The 18,307-nt window shown below is 43.4% G+C and overlaps 1 protein-coding gene across 2 annotated transcripts in view; it reads left to right on the top strand.

Moving 5' to 3' along the window:
- Positions 1-18,307, top strand: part of TULP3 (TUB like protein 3) — a 522,214-nt gene that overhangs the window by 171,608 nt on the left and 332,299 nt on the right. For both annotated transcript variants that reach the window (XM_086952811.1, XM_086952812.1), the window contains one exon: positions 15,249-15,425. In XM_086952811.1, coding sequence (XP_086808937.1) covers positions 15,249-15,425 — 177 coding nt within the window. The remainder of the gene's footprint in view (positions 1-15,248; positions 15,426-18,307) is intronic.

Below are 18,307 nucleotides of genomic sequence, written 5' to 3'. Positions count from 1 at the left end.
TAAAACAGCTACCATCCCAAATAGTTTCTGGAAAAAAGGAAATCATCATCATAACATTGTTGTAATAGCAATGGAAGGGAAGTAATGAATATTGCTCAATCCAGCTCATGCAGGATGGATCTAGCAACAAACATTGTCAGATTCATTTTATATATAATTATTTAGCAAATGAGACATATTCTGCCAAGATTATCCCTGTTCTTCAAACATAGGGTAAAGTAATCTCACTGCAGGGGAATTATGAGAGAGTGAATGCTAGGGAGCCGGTGTTTTGGTAAGCATGTCTGAATTGAAACACTTATCATAAAAAATAATGCATTTCATCGTCATTATTATGACCTAGTTCAACACTCCGTGATTTACAAATCCACCCGGCTTCCTTCTTCCTTAATGCAAGTTCCCTGTTGCCACCCCTGGGGTGTGCAGGTACATGGTCTATGCCCATAAACCAAAGGTCCTCATTCATTGTATGTTTTTCTTGCATGTGTAATGTCAAAGGATCTTTAAGCCCCCATTCCGTCGTGTTCGTACATGCTCTTGTATTCTTAATTTTAGAGCTCTTTTTGTGCTTCCAACATAGTTCTTTTCACAGGGACAACCTATTAAATATACAATACATATTTGGTGTTACAGTTAATCAGATGATTAATCTGGTGTATGCGTCTGGTGTTAAAGCAGAAGTCTTTGGTTTTATCGCTCCCTGTTGCATCCTCTGCATGTATGGAATCCTTTGGTCTTAGGAGTCAACCAACAAGATTTTTTCTCAGTCATGACGTAACTCGGACATAGCATTTTCTTGAGGTTTTGTCTGCGTCTGTATGTTACCTTGGGTTTCGGGGACAGGGTATTCTGCAGACTTGGTATGTCAATCAATCAGGAGTTTGTTAAAGCGCGACTACTCACCCGTAAGGGTCTCAAGGCGCTAGGGGTGGGGGGGGGGGGGGGTGCAAGTTCCATTCCATCAAGGAGGGGGTCTGTCGAAGAGCCAGGTTTTGAGGTTTCTTGCGAAGATGGGGAGCGATGTTGTCTGTCTGAGGTGGAGCGGAAGGGCGTTCCATGCTTTGGCCGCGAGGAAGGAGAAGGAGCGGCCTCCCGATCTGGTCTTTCTGGTGCGGGGGACCACGGCGTAGGAAAGCTGGGCTGATCGTAGGGTCCTTTGGGGTGCGTGGAATTTGAGTCGGCTGTTCAGGTATGCTGGTCCGTGCCGTGGAGGGCCTTGTGTGCGTGGGTGAGTATCTTAAAGGTGATTCTCGCCTCGACGGGGAGCCAGTGGAGTGTGTGCAGGTGCTGGGAGATGTGGCAGTGTTTTGGCAGGTTGAGGACCAGTCTTGCGGCAGCGTTCTGGATGTTCTGTAGCTTGCGGATGAGGTTTTTGTTTATTCCGGCGTAGAGTGCGTTGCCGTAGTCGAGTCTGCTGGTGACCAGGGCGTGAGTGACTGTCTTTCGGTGTTCGAGGGGGATCCATTTGAAGGTCTTACGAAGGAGGCGGAGGGTGTGGAAGCAGGAAGATGAGACAGAGTTGATCTGGCGGTCCATTTTGAGCTCGGAGTCCAGGATGATTCCCAGGTTGCGTGCGTGGTCTGTGGGGGTTGGCGGGTTTCCGAGGGCGGTGGGCCACCAGGTGTCGCTCCAGGCGTCGGGGTTTGGGCCCATGATGAGTACTTCTGTTTTGTTGGTGTTTAGTTGAAGGCAGCTGTTTTTCATCCATTTGGCTACGGCTTCCATGCCTTCTCGAAAGTTGCGTCTGGCGGTGTTGGGCTCGTTGGATAGGGAGAGGATGAGCTGGGTGTCGTCTGCATATGACACGATGTTGAGTCCGTAGGTTCTGACAATGGGGGCAAGTGGAGCCATGTAGACGTTGAAGAGCGTCGGGCTGAGGGAGGAGCCCTGGGGGACTCCGCAGGTGATCGGTGTGGGGTCCGAGAGGAAAGGGGGGAGTCTGACCTGCTGCGTCCTGCCGGAGAGGAAGGAGCAGATCCAGTCGAGGGCCTTGTCCTGGATTCCTGCATCGTAGAGTCTGCGTATTAGGGTGCGGTGGGAGACTGTGTCGAACGCCGCTGATAGGTCGAGGAGGATGAGGGCTACTGTTTCTCCTTTGTCCAGTAAGGTGCGGATGTCGTCTGTTGCGGCGAGGAGGGCGGTTTCCGTACTGTGGTTTTTTCTGAAGCCGGATTGGGAGGAGTCGAGGATGTTGTGTTCTTCAATGAATGTGGCGAGTTGGCTGTTGATGGCTTTCTCAATGACTTTCGCTGGGAACGGGAGCAGGGAGATGGGTCTGTAGTTTTTGAGGCCGGTGGGGTCCGCTGAGGGTTTCTTTAGGAGGGGGTTGACCTCGGCGTGTTTCCAGTCGTCGGGGAACGAGGCGTTCGCCAGGGAGCGGTTGATGGTTTGGCGGAGCATGGGTTGCGATGGTGTTGGCGGCTCTGTTGAAGATGTGGTGGGGGCAGGGGTCCGTGGGGGCCCCTGAGTGGATTGACTTCATTGTCTTCAGTGTGTCTTCGGTGGTGAGGGCTGTCCAGTCATCAATCGCTGGTTTCCGGTTGTCGGGGGTGGTTAGTGAGGGCTCAGTGTGTTGGTTGTCTTCGTCTAGGTTGTCGTAGATGCTCTTGATTTTGTGGTGTAAAAAGATGCTGAGTTTGTCGCAGAGGTCTTGTGAGGGAGGGATGTCGGAAGACTCGCTGGTGGGTTGGGCGAACTCCTTGATGATGCTGAAGAGTTCCTTGCTGTTGTGTGCGTGGTTGGAGATTCTGTCTTCAATCGCTTTTTTCCTCGTTTCTCTGATGAGTTGATGGTGGGCGTTGGTGGCGGCTCTGAAGTTGTTGTGGGCTTCTGTGGATTTGGTATGTCTGTAAGTAGGTGCCAGTGTTTCCTGAGCGTATTGTAGACCTTACTGCTCTCATCAGTGAATTGTGTTGTGAAAGCAATTGGAGCTTTCTTCAGTTTCTTTTGTGAATTTGAGGTTAGGGTGGCCTCTCTTGTCACCTTCATAACCCTTTCATGTGCCTTATTGAGAGTTTCAACTGGATAGCCTCTCTGCATAAATCGTTCCTCAGTTTCCCTGACATTACTTAGGAAAGCCTGTTCCGTGCCGCAGTTACGCCGCATCTGGACCATTTCCCCATAAGGAATATGATCAATTACATGATGGGGATGCGAGCTCTGAAAGTGCAGAGTGCTGTTACACGCAGTTGTTTTTCTATGCGTTTGGCTGTGTATATTGTTGTTTTCAATGAAGAATGTAACATCCAGGAACTCAATCTAATTTTTGTTGAAATTCATGGTGAACCGTACATTGTATGGGTTGTCGTTCAAATAGTCATAGTAGGACATCAAGTCCGGGGCAGTTCCATTCCAGAGTATAATGACATCGTCAATGTACCTGCCCCAAAAAATTACATGTTCCGACCACCTTGCAGCATGTCGTCCCCAGGCATGCTCCCGCTCAAACCAGCCAATGAAGAGCCCGGCATAAGCGGGAGCAAACCTGGAGCCCATTGCCGTAGCCTGAATTTGTTGGAACCAGGCAGAGTCATGGAGGAAAAAGTTCTTAGATAGGATGATGTCCGTCTTCTCCAATAAAACCTAATTATGAGAGTAGTGGTCGTCTGTTCCTTGGCCCAGAAAGAATTCTAAGGCCTTTATTCCAAATTCTTTTCTGATACAAGTATAGAGGCTTGTGACATCTAAGGTGACAAAGATTAAGTTGTCAGCCCATACAGAGCCCTCAAATTTAGCCAAAATGTCCTTTGTATTTTTAATGTATGCTGGTAAGTTTTGTACTAATGGCTGTATATAATGGTCTTCCTATTCGGATAGTTTTTGCGTGGGTGAATTTACCCCAGAAACGATCGGGCGGCCCGGTGGAAAGGGGCCGCCCTCATGCATTTTGGGTAAGATGTAAATACAGGGGAAGGTAGGCTCAACAACTGTCAGGTACCCTCAGTCTTCCTCACTTAGTAATCCAACCTCCTGCCTAACAACAAGTCTCATATTGATATGAGCACTTAATGCTTTGATGGGGTTATCAGATAACTTGGTATAACAGGTTGTGTCTGATAATTGGCGGTCTATTTCCCTCATGTAGTCCGTTTTTCTCATTAAAACCACATTCCCCCCCCTTGTCGGCCTCTCAGATGACAATGGTGTTATCAGATTTCAAACTTTTTAGTGCCATTTTTTCTTTTGAGGTAAGATTGTAATTTCGTTGGTTCGGGCGAATGGGATGTTCCAATACTTGATGGAACCCTTGTGTGACCCTATTCCTAAAGATGTCTATATTGGGATGTGTGCCTGCAGGAATACATTTAGATTTTGATTTAAGGCCACTGTCAATAGACACATTTTCCAAAATATCAAGTTCCTCACGAATCAGATCTATATTGATAGATGTTTCCAATTCAACAGACATCATTGTTTGGATCAAGTTTATTTCATTTACTGTTTGTACAGGGGCAACATTTTCAATTATTGATTTAACATTAGTAGAGGGATTCCGCATAAAATGCTCTTTCAATTTCAATAATCTAATGAATTTGGACAAGTCGATAAACAGATCAACTTCCCCCCTAATTGATTAGGACAGAAACCGAAACCTTTGTTTAGCACAGGAATTTCGTCATTGGATAACATCCTATCCGATAGATTTACAATCATTGATTTCTTCATCCCTGTTTCTCCACTGTTAATAGGATCAATTAGTTCCCTGTTTTCTTTGATCTTGTCCTTCTTGCCACTGTTTCCACATTTGGATTCCTATTTTTGTTTACGTTCCTGCCATCTCCTCCCCTTCTTCTTGTTTTTGATCTTTGGGCCTTGCACCTAGTCGTAATCTCTCCATTTCCAATAAAAAATGATTGTGTCTATTCTCACCTTCCACTGTCTCTACTGTTTCTTCCGTTGTGATAGAGCTGGCAACGGATGAGAGAGAGGTTATACTACTTGCAGAGGTCAGTTGAGAATTGTCCTCCTTTGGTCTTTTACCTTCCCCAGCGATCTTGATATTATCATATTTGTGAGAAAAGTGTAAATTCTCCCATCCTTATAGTCCTTGTCATCTCTTTTTATTTTTTTGATCTTCTTATCCCTTAAGTATATCTGATAACTTTCAATAATTCCATCTAGGATGGTGTAATTATTTTGCACTATTTCTTAGAGTTCAGAGAGTTCAATTTCTTTTTCAAGTTCCTCAATTTCCCGTTTTAATTTTTCTCCCTTTTTCTCTGCATTTTTTATGAGAATCCGCATAATGTTATAGGAGGCATTGCGGAGGTTTCCCTCCCAATTCTTCAGTTGTTCTTTATCCAGGTCCTCAAAAGTGGGGAAAATTAAAATTCTGAGGCCCCGTGGTATTTTTTCATTTTCAATGTTTTTCCAGAGAGGTGCCATCCCACCACCTGGACATTTCATGTTTTTTTAAGTTTTTCAAATTTTCGAAATTTAACTTTAAGGCCCTCTGTGTTTGGGACACTCTTGCTGACTAGTTTTAGATTTGTAGCAAAGAAGTCCTGAGCTAACTCCTGACGTCTATCTTTGAACCCAGGCATATTAGGTTCTAATCAGATTATAGATACTTAATCTAAATATTTTCAAAACAAGAACCCAAATATAGAGCTGGTTAGTGCCAAGGAAGGGAATCAAACTGCTAAGAACCGAAAAGACAGTGGAGCCTTCTCGATGTCAGCAACTTACCCGTAGTAATCCCTAATGTTTTGCAGACTGGAGTTGCAATAGTAAATTATAACGCTCCAAAGTCCAGCGCTTTCCCTAAGGCATGTCGTTGTAATGATATGCGAGATCAATGAACAAGTGGTAAAGACACATTCGTTGTAAAGACTACAGAGTAACAGCATGCGTGGTAAAGGCATGCGTTGTTCTGACATACAGCCTTTTTGCACGTGTTGGGACCAGGCCTCCTTGCTTATATTAGCGCCAAAAACCGCAGTGTTTTTAGTTAGCCTGTAGATTATTTTACAGAAAGCCCTGGAGTCTCTGGAATTGCATGTATTGTGCATTCTTGCCCCGAACGTGTCTGGGTGCTGTTTCTTGGCCAACTTGTACTGTTTGTGCAGTATCCTTACTTTATCTTGTTGCTCCTTCACCAAGTGGTCACGTTTCAAAAGGTGATACTCCCGATTCAGTGCTCTTTTTGCTAATTTAATGTTTTTTTACATCCACGTGTGGTTCTCTGTTTGGCAGTTTACAGGAGGGGAGAGATTTTCTTATTACCATGCCTTGTTATTAGAATCCTGCAGTACTTCTCCCACTCACTGATTGCATTATACTGTGTGGTGGGATTTTCACCTAATAAATTCATGCATTCTGCTAAGATGTCTTCCTGCAGTTGTGCTTGCCAGTGCATCCCCTTCAAGTTTACTGATTTTAAGTCGGGGGTTAAAGTGTTGGCTGATTCAGGTACAGCCGGGTGAGAATTTTACGGCTATTATCTGTGGGTTATGGTAGTTTCTTCTCGCCCACGATTTTAAAATCTGCGATATATTTCAAAAGAGCCAGTGAAGCTGATGCGTAATCTATCACAGTGAAGGACCTTTTTGAGGTATGCGTCCAAGCTGGGGGTGTATCCCCTGTAAATTGCCCACTTAGGATTTTTGTATCCTTGTTGTAGATAGGCATGAAACAAGCCATGAGCCCTGAGAATCGTTACGTCTAGATAACGGCGCTTCCTTGTTCTGGGATGTTCCATATTTAGTCTTGTACATGGAGATTATCATCATTTTTATTTAGAATGAAAAGATTATAATTAAAGTCCCCAGAGATTAATATGAACTGTGCATCATGGGCTGATTTCAAGTTGTTGAGTGTTTTTTCCAAAATTCGAACAGCTGCAGCTTCGACTTGTGGTGTTCTGGTTTGAGATAAACGTTCAGTAGAATTAAAGGATATTTCACCTTATGCGTCCATCCCTCTATTTTAACTGCCTTAGCCAGTTCTCTGGTCAGGGTATTGGTTTGAACATAAGGTTTATTTGCAGTGAGATGTGTATATGTTCAAGGCATGTGTGCTGTAGATACACACGCTTTGCATACTCCTGCTATCTAGTGTTGGGTCCGGATGTTTGCAAGCTGTTTTTCTTCGAAAAAGTCTAACCAGTCACAAGGTTTCCGCCATTGGGTTCGTACATGTATTGCTGCGCTCCAGTTCAAAACTGTTCTTTGCGTTCCCCTCGGTGCGCAATCCACTTTACCCTGGACGGTATGGTTTCATACGCATTTCCCACTTCTCCATGTATCGTTTTGGTCAACGAATCCTTCAATTAAAATCAAACTTCATGGGAGGCCTTTGGGCCTGACCTCGTCGGTCTGGTGTTCTGTCGATGGAATGGACTCCGTTTAAAATTTGTCCTATGTACCACGCTAAGTACCCTTGCACCGACTCACATCAAGTGTGTAACTTGTGCTTGTCTCTGGAGCAGAAAGAGGAAGACTGTGATACTTGTAAATCGTTTCGGTCCAAGAAGACTCTTCAGGATCGTCGGGCTCAACATAGTGAAATGCAATTCGCTGAACAATCAGAGCAGAAAGAGGTCAAGGCGACGTTGGCAGAAGTAGACGCCTTCTCTGTTCCGTGGTCTGATTCGGACCTCTAGATAGACATGGAGTCTGAAGATGTGCCTCCGGGATAGGGTGCTGTGAGTACCTATGACCCCTTAGCCCAGTCCCAAAAGACATAAGGCTTCAGTACCACCACTGCCTTCTGGCCAAGGTCGGCACAGAGACAATGTTTCTGACGCCCCGCCTCGGCCTTAAAACAGATAGACAAGCCTTCCGGTTCGGGACCGAGTTGGCCAAAATCCTTTTTGGATCCGAAGTTCGAAGCCCAAATCTGGTTCGAAGCTGAAACCCTGCATGCCGAAAGAAAAGCATGCTTCGGAGCCGGAGCCGCTCCATCTCGGCACCGAAACCTCCTTCAGTGCCAAAATCTATGGACATTCTCTCCGAGCCTTCTGACACTAATTTAGACATTGTTCATCCCAAACTGGAACCCAAGCAACAGAAGATTTAGATCAACCCTGATACATGACATATTAATGCTAAATCTCCAATTAAAAGCAAGCTTCCTTCTGAGGACCTTCACTATAAGATTCCTTTAAAGAAGGACGTGGCTACCAACCCTGTTTATCCTCTCCACCATTCCTTCCACCCTCTTCTCCACATTTAGATCCTTTACACATTACACCTCCGGGATCTCCACTTTCACAGCCTGAAGAGGATGATATTATTGAGGAAGATATTCAAGTACCTGTAGACCCATGGAAGAATTACACCTTTGACCCAGACCTTTACCCTGCAAAGCCATCCCCTCTTGACAATAATGTGGCTTAGCAGGAACTCATTGCTAGAGCAGCAGAGTACCATGGGGTGGCGTTACATAAAGCCATTAGAAGAGGACTTTTTATTTGAAACACTTCCATGTCCAGGTAAAGCCAGACACTCCCTATGCTGAAGGGCATGATGAGGCATGTAGATCACATCTTCACGCATTTTGAGTCGATGAAAAAATATGATATTTTGTCATCTGATCCTATCTTTATTAAAGGTCAGCTGCCTCCTGACTCCCTTGTAGTATCCAATGCTTGCAAAAGAGCTAATTCTCAAACTTCTGGTGATGCTCCTCCCCCAGATAAAGAATGTAAGCTCATGGATGCTTTAGGGAAACGTGTAGCTACTCGAGCTGCTAACCGCTGGCTCATTGCAAATACACAGGGCCTACCAGCTAGGTACGACAGAGCACACTGGGATAAGATTGAGCAACTGCTCCAATATCTTTTAGATGAACACAAAAGCAAAGCACAAGAGTTACTTCAAGAGGGCAAACTAATTTTTAACTCTTCTATCAGGGAGATAAATATCAGCATTCTCCTCAGAAGGCATGCATGGCGTAGGATTTCAGGTTTTAAAAATGAGGTTCAGCATTCCATTTTAAATACCCCTTTTGACAAGCAACGCCTGTTTGGTCCTGAGGTTGAAAAAGGACACGGAAGTGGCAAAGAACATGGGAGCGCTTCAGTCTCCATCAAATAGAAGCTCCTTTTGTCGCTCCTGTTACAGAGCAGGGTCCAAAACCACATCCTCAGACCCAAATGCTTCCTCTTATAAAGGCAATACCCAATCCTCTCCCTGTATAAGTTTTAATAGAGGAGAGGGTTTAGAGGAAACAATTCTACAGGTAGGGGTAGAAGTGCCTCAGTGCGTAATACCTGTTCCCCTAACAAAAAGTGACTTGCCCCCCAATTACTTAACACCTGTCGGGGGAAGACTTCAACAGTTTCTTCTCATTTCGCAATCTATAACAACCAACAAATGGGTGATCAACATTATCCAAAATGGTTATTGCTTGGAGCTTACCACCAATCTTTCAAACATTCCACCTCACACTTACAAACTGTTGTCAGACCAGTTACAGCTACTCATTCAAGAGGTGCAATCCCTCTTACAGAAGGGAGCCATAGAACCAGTTCCGTTACACTACCACGGTCCCAGGGGTATATTCTCTATATTTTCTAATTCCCAAAAAGGATGGATATTTAAGACCCATTTGTATCTCGTAGTGGTAAACCAGTACATACTGTCGGAACATTTCCATATGGTAATACTTCAACAGGTGCTTCCACTTTTGCCGCAAGGTGATTTTATGTCCACACTGGACTTAAGACAAATACTTACGCATTCCAATACATCCAGCTCATCACAAATTCCTCAAGTTTGTGATAGCAGGCAAACGCTACCAATTCAAAGTACTCATATTTGAAGTAACTACTGCCCCAAGACTGTTCACCAAATGTCTAGCAGTAGTGGCAGCTCATCTCAGAAGACCACAGATCCACATCTTCCTGTGCTTAGACGACAGGCTCATCAAAGCCAGCACACACCAAAAGTGTCTACAGCACACTCAGATCATGCTAGACTTACTCCACCGGTTGTGCTTCACAGTAAATGTACAAAAGTCCCACCTGCAGCCTTCACAGACACAATCTTATCTGAGAGCCTCTCCCAATGCAGCCAGAATTCTCAATATTCAAACTCTGTTACTTCAGTTCCAGGCCAACCAAAAATTACCAGCCAGAACCTTCATGCAATCGCTAGGAATGATTACGTCATGCATATCAATATTGGCTCATGCAAGACTACACATGCGTCCCCTACAAGAATGCTTAGCTCGTCAATGGAATCAGTCACAGGTTCAATTGACAGATCTAATGTTGGTAGACAGCCACACCCATCGCTCTCTGCAGTGTTGGAGTCCACAAAATGTACCATTCATCGACCCTGTTCCCCATATCGTGCTAACAGCAGACTTCTCTCTTTCAGGTTGGGGTGCCCATCTCCACGAGTACACAATCCAGGGTCTCTGGGACACCAAGCACAAACATCTACATCTGAAAAGCTTTCAGCGCTAGAAATACTGCTAGAAGCTCTAGATAGTTGATCTAGAGCTTCTAGCAGTATTTCTAGCGCTGAAAGCTTTTCAATCTCACCTCATAGGCAAAGTTCTATTAGTTCGCACGGACAACATGACAGCTATGTATAATATACAAAAACGGGGGGGGGGGTTTGGGGGGGAGCACACACTCTCTCCAACAGTCACACCTCTCGCAGACCATTTGGAGCTGGGTAATCCATCACAGAATTGATCTTCTGTCATAACAGCTTCCAGGGGTGAACAATCAGATTGTCGATCTCCTCAGCAGAAGGAGACAGCAAATACATGAGTGCGAACTTCATCCCCAAGTTCTCCTTCCATACTTTCGAGAATGGGGATTCCCACAAATAGACCTGTTTGCCTCAGTGCACAATGCAAAATGCCCAAATTTCACCTCTATGTTCCCACACCCTCTATCCAAAGTCAATGCTGAATTGCCTACGCTTTTACGCCTCTCCCATTCCTTCCGTTTCTGTCGTATAATTCTTATTTTGTTTACTATTAATATCTTCTTATCTCTTATGCGGTAATGGTATGTTCCCTCCCCCTCACCCCCCCTGCTCCTGTACCCTTTTTGGTATGCTCCAGGTGCCCTGGAGGCTACCTTGGAATGTTGAGTGAGGTACTGAACTGGTAACCGGTGGAGAGAGGAGTAGTGAAAATAAAAGGTTCTTCTTACCTTGACTTGCCTTCGTCTTTGTATCACATATCATGTGGTTAAACTTCTTCATTTTACATTGAAAAAGCAGTACTTTTGAAATCAGCTAGACAAAAAGTCATATACGCTATGTTGTGTGCAAAAAATGAAGTCCCAGGTTATATTCTGTGATTATCTTAATATATTCAACTATTATGTTATGGCAGTTCAGGGATTGTTCAGGTGCTTTGGGGAAACATTTGATCAGTAGAAGACAAGAGACACAAGCACTTTGAAGGGCATATTTTTGTGCGCTCCATTCAGCAGGTCTAGAAAGACCTGCAGTACAGTTCTCTAATTTTTGAGGTCGTTACTTTGGTTTAGTGTGCAATATATTGATGCATGGCAGTGGCTGAGTTTGAGATTTCTATTCCTGGATTCTGAAGGCATTTGAGGAAATTATCCTTGGGTAGGTTTGTAACACTGGCCTGTTGGTTTTGCCAGTGGTTTGAACCAGAGTAATATTGGTAGCAATATTGATACAGCAGCACTGGCACTGTGAGAGACTGATGTAGGGTTTTTGTGGTTGTGTAATTATGTAGGTGAGCTGCTAAGATGTGTGGCATTGTAAGGGCACTGACAATATTGGTCCCATTGCAAAGGCATTGGCATGGCCAGTAACTTGTGAGGCCATGGAAAGCATAAGCGGTGAGAATATAGTGACATTCATGGTAGAGATATATGGCACTAGCAGTGTTACTAATGAAGAAAGGGTACTAAGACTCTTAGGGGCAAAGATGCAAGAATGCAATATGTTTTGCTGCTGATGTACATCCATTGGGCATTGTAACAAAAGTACCTACAGCACCAGTAGTACTAGTATAAAAGTGTGTCTCTATACTAGTTAAAGTTGGAGATATTTCGGTACTGATGTGCCATGCTAGAATGTGGCATCCCCTGTCTACAGCCGTAGCCAAGTTGCAACTTCAAAGCACACAAACCCCTTTCTTCAATATCAACACTCAAAAGTACCAGGATATACCTCTAGATTATACATCACTGATGTGGATGCATAATTGGTGGCATTAATCGTAAGCACTGTCATTGTAGATGGCACTGAAAGCGTCTTTGGATGCCAGTGAAGTTTTGCGATTAGAACAGGCACAATCCTACATTGTAAAGATGTATTAGTTAACCGTATAAAAGTAAGTTACAGTTTTGCATTGCGTAAGCTCTTTGAGTTGACACTGCTGAATTATAAATACCGTGCTATGTCATTAAAACTATTTTAATTCATGTACCCTACTTTCTGAATACAGAAGTTATTAATATAATGTTTTTTATTTATTTTGCCACACAAAAATAGGACTTTGGGGCTGAAAAACTTCAATTCAATTCATGAAGCTTTATTCGGTACATGTAAAATGAGCATAAAAGCACAAAGAAAAAGAAAAATACATAATATAAATATTAGAGGGTTCAGAATTCAAATCAGTAAAAAGATTCAATAAGAATACATACAAATTCCTAAAATAGCATACTTTTACGTGCATTAATAGACTGATTTACAAATGTGCAAATATAAAAACAGACATCGACAAATTCCAAATTGAATATTAAACTCATAGCCTGATTAGCTGTACGTACATCATATTTGGCAAATAAAGGTTTCAAATAGGCTGTTCGGAAGTTCATGTACAGTCTACAAAGTAGTAAAAAGTGCAAGGTGCTTTGTTTAGAAACGCCGTCACAAAAACACGCCCCCGTCGGGTGTTTCTTAAGATTCGGTTGGGCCACTAAATGATGTGCTACCCCAAACCTTAGTCTGGTCATCACAAACTTATGGGATGGCCTATTCACCAAGGTTAGATAAGCTGGGAAACCTTCTTTTATGATATATTTACTGTAAAACGTGACAGTGGACAAAGATCCAAAGACTGAAGCCCGCTTCCTTGCTCTGCTAGTCAAAAATGTGGCTTTTAGCCACCTGGAAGACGTTTGGCAGGTGGGTAGACACTGATATCTTTTCAGGAGATGCAAACCGTTACTGCCCTTCCCACACACAGTTCTTTCGCTATCGCCAGCTGCGTCATGCCCTGCTTGTCCATATCTCATCTGATGCCCAAATCCCTAAATGCAATCCTCTCGAGGTTAAACTGTTAATGGAGAGGTTGGGCAAGGGGGCCTTCTCAGCACTATACCGCTCCCTGATGATCAATACACGTTCACCCATAATTTCCTACCCCTGAGACGCAGATGGGAGAACTGGTTGGGGACTTGGACGATTATGACTGGAGGGAGGTGTGTTTGGCCCGTAGGTTGTTGGCGATTTTCTCGCGTCCATGAACGCTTCAGATTAACTATCTTAATGCGACGTATGTGACCCCCCCCCAACGATTACAGTGGATGGGCCTTGCCACCCAGGCAAAGTGTGCGAAATGCACACTCCCAGTCACTGACTTCTTTCATGTGGTTTGGTCCCGTCCAGCCCTGTCTAAATTTTGGGGTGGGGTCAAATGAGAGATTTCTGAGCTACTGTGCCGCTGCATTTATTTTATCCCTATGATGGCCCTGTTGGATCTCCTGGAGGAAGCTAAAGGTCTGTGGTCTGAAAGGACATTCATAGGCTTAACCTCCTTGGTGGCCCTGTGGGACATCGCCCGTGCCTGGAAACTGGCTTAACCTCCTATGTTGGCAGCCTGGAGAAAGGGGGCAGGCCTGGTGTGTGCGCCAGGAAAGCCCGAGTTACGAAGCAAGGGGCTGCCCTCAAAAACATAAGATATGGGGGGGAATGGTGGGTATATCCTAAATTGTTGATGTGAGCCTATTGTTGGTTATAAATATTGACATTATGTCCCCTGCTCTGTAACGAGGGATGGAAACTATACGTGCTTATTGGTGGTTGCTACTGATCACTGTTGAAGCAAATAAAATGCGTTTATTAGAATTCTAGTATGGGAGTAATTAAATATTAAGTTTGTAGTGAATCGAACTTAATTCAATCAATATTGCCACTCGATCATTTATTTTGTAGAAAGGCCAAGCTTGCATCTGAAAGTTTTCTTTAGATGTTGAATGGGTAATTCCAAGTTAAAAAGCTTCAAATCCCATCACAATTTCATCAATTCCTAAGTGAAAAACAGCCAACACATGTTTCTCTGAAGAATCGGGTTCATCAGGGCTACATTATATACTTTGCATCTTTCACCTTTTTCAATCCTCAAGCATATCAATTTTCCTGAATTAGTGAATCACGGCAGAGTATCAACGTGTGTGTGAAAATCGCAATCCTTGATTATTAATTCCTACTGACCAAACAATAAACATTGTGTCAATTCCATGATAAGGATCTTTCTTGTTTCGCAGTAGCATGCCCATCTTTTTAGACCAAGGCGAAAGGATAGTTAAAAAACTGAATGTAATGTTAAGGTAATACAATTGGCCTCAATAGGGCAATGCACTGGAGTAAGACATATAGGCCATCAAAATAATGACTCGCTTGTCTTTTACAGATTGGTACTCAATAGGTAAAGCAACAGGGTCTTCTGGGAATTACACCAACACTGCATGGTTAATTATTTGGTTATTGGAAACCTTTCAGACAAACTATTGTTTGCTGCTTTTATCCTCAGAATTTTTTTTTATTTCTGTCTTAGTCATCAGACTAATTTGTGCCGCATGTGTGAATCTGCCAGTAGGTGTTTGAGTTCTCATATTGCCCTATCGGCATAATTCATTCAATTAGGACATCTTTAGTGAAGAATCAGTAACCGCTTTTTTTGCTGCACAGTTCCTACTTTGTTTCACTTTAAAGGTATACCTGCCTTGGGGAGTCACCTGACACATAGAAAGGGTACGATTAGCATTGGTTAGAATTCATTCAATAGAATGTTTACAGAAGCTTGTGTTTTTGTCCTGTATGAAAAGGTTAATTTGTGAGCATTTTGCGAGAGCCTACATTTAGTCAGATTTGTTTTCAGTTTCAGTAGCCCTTTTTTTGGATTTCAACATATGATATTTGAAGGAGTGAAGGGTGAGATGTCAGATATTGCATTATTAACCTTCAGGCAAATTTTTTCCTTGAGTTACTTGGATGTAGGCAAAAAGGTCTTTTTGGGGCATAACTATTGTTACTGGGCACGCAGTTCCTTACTATTTTTTCCTCATTCTACAGGGATTGATGGTCCTGCTGCCTTCCTTGGCCCAGAGGTACAACATTTGGGATCAAAAATTCAGATTTTAACAGTTGGCCAATCCACGACAGATGATGACATAAGCAGGGATGATGATGGAGAGAGCCTATTGGAAGCTGCTTCCAAACCAGACTTGCAGGAGATTTTAGAACAACGAGGTGAGGTTTAATATCTTATTTAAGAAAGCATATAGAAGCATTTTTCCACTATTGTTATCCAACAATTTGAATCACAGCACATTGTGCGTCTTTTCCTTGCTCATATACCAACCCTATATGTTTGGACTTTGTCTGCGCAAGTGTGAGATGCCCAGAACATCGTATAAAGTAAAAGTGAGAACATGCCTACAAGAAGCACATTTTTACTATCTTTTTTTTGTTTTCCATTGCACCATAAGTTAGTAACATAACCTATATTATACCTGAAGCCCTACTAAACTACTACTTTAAAAAAAAAAATTTTAATTTTATTTTGAATCAACTGTAAACATTGACATAACTGCAACAACAAAATTGCACTTAGACCACATGCACCAAGCTGTTAATTCCCACTTCTGGTGAGCATCGGAGGGACACAAATGAAAGTACAAGCACAATTACATCCATGACCCTGGTGCACATCACGGCAGGGCTACCTCCAACAACCACCCAAAGTCACCCCCCAAACCCCCCCCCCCACGGGTCCAGCAAGGTACTATTGGGCCGATAGCACAGTTGCAGTCGATTGGGTGACTCATAGAGTAGTGTCTCATCCAACTACCCTATATTTTCTTGAACGTTTTGGGGTAGCATCTACTTTTGTATATCTCCCTCTTTGCTGCCATGTATAGATCCATACCCCCTTTCCATTCTTGTATTGTAGGTTTTTTTTGTGCTCCCCAGTGACTAGCAATACCTCCCTTGGCCACCACCAGGCCCAGTGCGCTGAAGAGAAGTTGGGGTCGGGGAACAACTTTGTCACCTGGGATCCCTAAAAGGATGAATTTTAAATTGAGTAAGATGGATCCTGGCTTTGATTGCGACCTCCCTGGGGTTGCATCAGTGCTGCCTCGCAGACGTTGTCCTCCATTTTCCCCAGATCCCCCTCCAATGCCCCCCTCAGTTTAACCAGGGTGTCAGGCATATTGTTGTTCAGCGTTTTATAAGTGGTAGAAACTGCCTTCATTCTTAGTTCTTCCTGGAGTAATTTCCCTTCCAGTGGTGCGAACTAAGGGAGTTCCTTCTGCACTCCAAGCATGGCGCAGCTGGGCATATTAAAACAAGCCTTAGCATAGCCAATAGGACTCGCCTTTGGGACCTTATAAGTGTTTAGTTAGCCTGCACAATATCCTTGGTGCAACAACATCAAATGTTGCATGGCTAAACACTTATAAGGTCCTAAAAGCGAGATCTATTGGCTATGCCAAAGCTTGTTTGTGGTTGTTATTACCATGTGGTCAATGGGGTTGGACTCCAAATTTGCTGTCCGGTGCTTTTATTTGCTATTGCTACCATGTTTTGAAAATAAACTAAAAATATATTTTTTTAAACAGAAATGACAGAAGTGAGGTATGAAGCTGCAAATAAAACACTGGTTATTATAATTATTATCTGTTACTGCTCTGCATCTTTGAGTACCCTAGATTTTTCGAGACATCTGAATGAGCACAGAAAAGGTGCAAATTTACTCTATATGTCAGAATTAGCATATGGAAGTACATATGGCTAGGGATGTGTGCAACTCGCATAATTAATTGTCTATAGCAAAATGATGTATATTAAGCGAGGGGTGTAACTCAGCATTTAGTGCTATTTTGGTACTGCAAAATGAACCCTCACATCCAAAATGAAAGGGTGCATTGTGCCCGAAGACAGTAGCACTAAAAGCAACAAAACATGAACAGCAGTAGCCACTCGCTCTCTGTTCCTGTGCTCTTGTATTAGGCATTTTTGCTCCAAATTACTCTAAATTACGCACACAGTTGTGATTTTCGGTAATTCCGCATCCCTTGGGTAACGCAAATTTACGCCGATAATAAAATTTCGCTCAGGCATCCATACGACTTAAAAAAAGAAAAATAAAGTTTTGTTAGTCAGGTCCTGTGGCCTTATTTACTTACAGGTAGGGAAAAGAGTTCTCCCAATCCCTACATATTTAGCACATGGAAATACTCCCACAGCATAGGGCGAAGTGCTCAAGGTGACTGTACTTATGCAAAATACCAGAGCGCTTTGAGGCTGTGAAAGTGAATGTAGATGGTAATCTCTGATGCCTCTAATAGAAGGAAAGACAGAGGCAGCATTCAATGAGTGTCCAGCAGCATTATTTTTCTATGTGAGCTGCCCATTTGAAGAACTGGTTTTAGAACCCAGCGGCGCCAGGGGCACGCCCAATGTCTTCGGGTTCACCTGTCTTAGAATACAGAGACACGGGATACTTCTCGGTGGCGTCAAAGATCAAATTTATTGGCTGCAACCAGGAACAGAAGTCTACGAAGTACGACAGAGGTAGTTCGCTAGAGACTGCTCAATTTTCGTATTGCGAGACATCGTCTTTTATGCTAAAAATCACATTCCTGACAAACACCAATTATTTACAAACTATCCAATCACAGATGACATTGCAAAAGGTATCACATAACGACAAGCCCACTTTTCAGTTGTCCAGCCCACCATCAATTACACGGGAAAACCCAACATTCTTGCTCGGACAGGCCGGATGAACCCATAATAAAAGACCACAACTCAAACCATAAACAGGTCATAAAAGAAGGAACAGAAACAGATGTGAAGCAAGTTCGAAGGGTGTGTGCGTGTACCATAAACTCAGCAATGTCCTGCTCTTTGATCTCTATCTTGACCAGCTGTCGGACAAGGAACTGGCTCAGCAAGTTTAGCTTCAGGGAACAGAGTCAGTTCGCTCAGGTCATTCAAAAGTCAGCTAAAGGTGTATGTGTCCCAAAGACTCGCTCGGCTGTAGTCATCGGCCTATGTGAGGACAGCCACAAAATGGCTGCCGTACACAAAATGGAACCGGAAGGTTCAGAACGAAATCCCTAATT

The sequence above is a fragment of the Lissotriton vulgaris genome, chromosome 1_2, assembly GCF_964263255.1.
Source record: "Lissotriton vulgaris chromosome 1_2, aLisVul1.2, whole genome shotgun sequence".
NCBI lineage: Eukaryota > Metazoa > Chordata > Amphibia > Caudata > Salamandridae > Lissotriton > Lissotriton vulgaris.
Note: the sequence above shows the minus strand (reverse complement) of the source record. Positions and strands in the feature narration are given on the sequence as shown.